At 40.6% G+C, this 2,500-nt stretch overlaps 1 protein-coding gene across 1 annotated transcript in view; it reads left to right on the top strand.

Moving 5' to 3' along the window:
• The window catches only part of LOC143024690 (uncharacterized), a 41,414-nt gene that overhangs the window by 19,257 nt on the left and 19,657 nt on the right, over nucleotides 1-2,500 (top strand). The window contains exon 2 of the mRNA XM_076183691.1: nucleotides 1,242-1,505. Coding sequence (XP_076039806.1) covers nucleotides 1,242-1,505 — 264 coding nt within the window. The remainder of the gene's footprint in view (nucleotides 1-1,241; nucleotides 1,506-2,500) is intronic.

Raw genomic sequence — 2,500 nt, 5'->3', positions numbered from 1 at the left:
AGATAGATAGATAGATAGATAGATAGAGAGAGAGAGAGAGAGAGAGAGAGAGAGAGAGGGAGGTTAGGGGCTTTGCGAGGAATAACAAACAACGTTTCGAGACGATCAGTTCCAATTGTCAGGAGAACAAGACCTTGTTGATGTATAAGGCTAGGAACATCATATGCGTGTATTTGTGTAAATAATAATAATAATGATAATAATGATAATAATAATAATAATAATAATAATAATAATAATAATAATAATAACAACAACAATAATAATAATAATCATAATAATAATAATAATAATAATAACAATAGGTTTATTGAGCTCACATCGATATAGATACACTGACAAAATACAATTTGTGTAAATTGTAAACTACAGTAATTTCTAATCCTACTAATTTCTAATACCGGACAAACTTCGGGATATAACGGATCTGTCCGGTATTTCCATCGGATATAACGGACCCTCGGTTATAACGGATCTTCGGATATAACGACAGGCCCCTGTCCCCATATCGTCCGTTATATCGAGGTTCTACTGTAGTCTATTTTGAGAAGAGTGGGGGTGGATATGAACGAATACAGGCCTTAGGAGAGTATTTGACAACAAATCTACGCTATGCACTAAGCGGTGTGTAGATGGAACCAGGGTTATAGTAAAGTGTATCAAGTGAGTTTTGTTAGCATGGGACGCAACAGCTGCAAAGGACAGCTGTAGCAGCTTCGAGGAAGAGCGTGCAAGTGTAGAAAGGTGACTGAAGGGAAATTTGATGTAAAACATATTTACATACGATTACGCGTCTCCATTTTTCAAGAAACACGTGTACAAATTTAAAATCTAATCTGACATGACAGGTGCAAGAGGAGAAATGCGGACAAGTGGACACAGGTGTTCGTAGCAGGTGTTGTAGGTACACAAAATATGGTTCAGTCCTTTCACGACTGATATAGATTTTCGTTTACTCTTTCGCCAGACGATTTTATTTATCTTTTACTATTTAAATTAGATCTTATCTACCTGTGGTAGGACTTCTTGGACAAGTCGCAAAGAAGGCAACCCGCATTAGGTCCTTTCTTCACATGTTCTTCCTTCTACAGGATCTATTTCTGTCACAGAACGCCCCCACAAGTGTCACTCCAGTGGCACGGGCTTCCTTCTACGATGACCCTCTTCCTCCAGTGTCGTCCTCCCGGGGCGTTCCCTCCACCAGGTACCTCGTACTCATACTTCGTCCTCTTCTCCTACAGGTGCCCTTCCGCCAGCTCTTCGAGAAGTCTACAACAGAGTGGCTTCCGGGGCATTACCAGCCCACGCCCTCACCACCACCACCTCCTCCTCCTCTCCGTCGTCTTCCTCCTCTTCCTCCTCCTCCTCGACCAACACAAACTCCTCCACCACCATCACTCCCTCCACACCCATGGACTTGAGTCGCTACTCCTTCCCGTCACTTCGTCAGTATGAGATTACTCAACAGCTTATGAGTCAGCAGGGAGCCGTCAGCAAGCTTCTGGGTGAGTACCGTCAGCTCAGCTTGGGCGTTGAAGTCTCCAATTCCTGGATGTCTAAAAAAAAAAAAAAGGTGACGTACATCATACTTGGCATCAAATTTGGTTGCACGTTCAGTTAAAAAGTTTAATTATCAGCCTCGTACTTTGTAGCTCGAAGCAAAACAACCCCATTAAAAAAAAAAAAAAAAAATAGTACCTCAGATAGTCGTTTGACGATCATCGTTGAGCGATAACGCACAGACAAAAAAAAAAAAAAAAAGGATGTCATCGGGACAAAATAATAATAATAATAATGATAATAATAATAATAGTAATAATAGTAATAATAATAATGATAATAATAATGATAATAATAATAATAACTAATAAAAATAATAATAATAGTAATAATAACAATAATGATGATAATAATAATGACAATAATGAATAAATAGAATTGGAAAATAAAAAAAAATAAATTAAAATGAAAAATAGAATAAAAATCCTAGCTACGGTCTGCTCGTTGGCTGATTAAAATCTCCTGATGTTAGCCAGAATAAAAGCCTTCCATTTATCACATCCCCAGTGGTCAAGGCATGAAGAACAACAATTTCGTCACTGCTCTTCAGTGCTTTCTGGCACTGTTTTCCCACAGTTCTTCAGTGCCACCTGGTGGAGTTCTTCAGTAACACCTGGTACTGTTGTTCAGTGCCATCTGGCACTGGCTTCACTGCTGTTCAGTGTTTTCTGGCACTGTTTTTGCTTCAGCTCTTCAGTGCCATCTGTCACCGTTTAGTGCCATCTCGCGTCACTACTCTTCAGTGCTTTCTGGCACTGCATTGCTTCGGGTTTTCAGTGCCAGCTGGTGCAGTTGTTGAGTGCCATCTGGCACTGACGTCACTGCTGTTCACTGTCCACTCGGCGCCACGCTGACTCCACAAATTCACGATGACGTCACGATGTAACAAACACGCCCTCTTGTGCCTGATGAGAACCTGTTGACAGCTCGGCTGGGTTCT

The sequence above is a fragment of the Oratosquilla oratoria genome, chromosome 4, assembly GCF_046742065.1.
Source record: "Oratosquilla oratoria isolate Oo_2021 chromosome 4, ASM4674206v1, whole genome shotgun sequence".
Taxonomy (NCBI): Eukaryota; Metazoa; Arthropoda; class Malacostraca; order Stomatopoda; family Squillidae; genus Oratosquilla; species Oratosquilla oratoria.
Note: the sequence above shows the minus strand (reverse complement) of the source record. Positions and strands in the feature narration are given on the sequence as shown.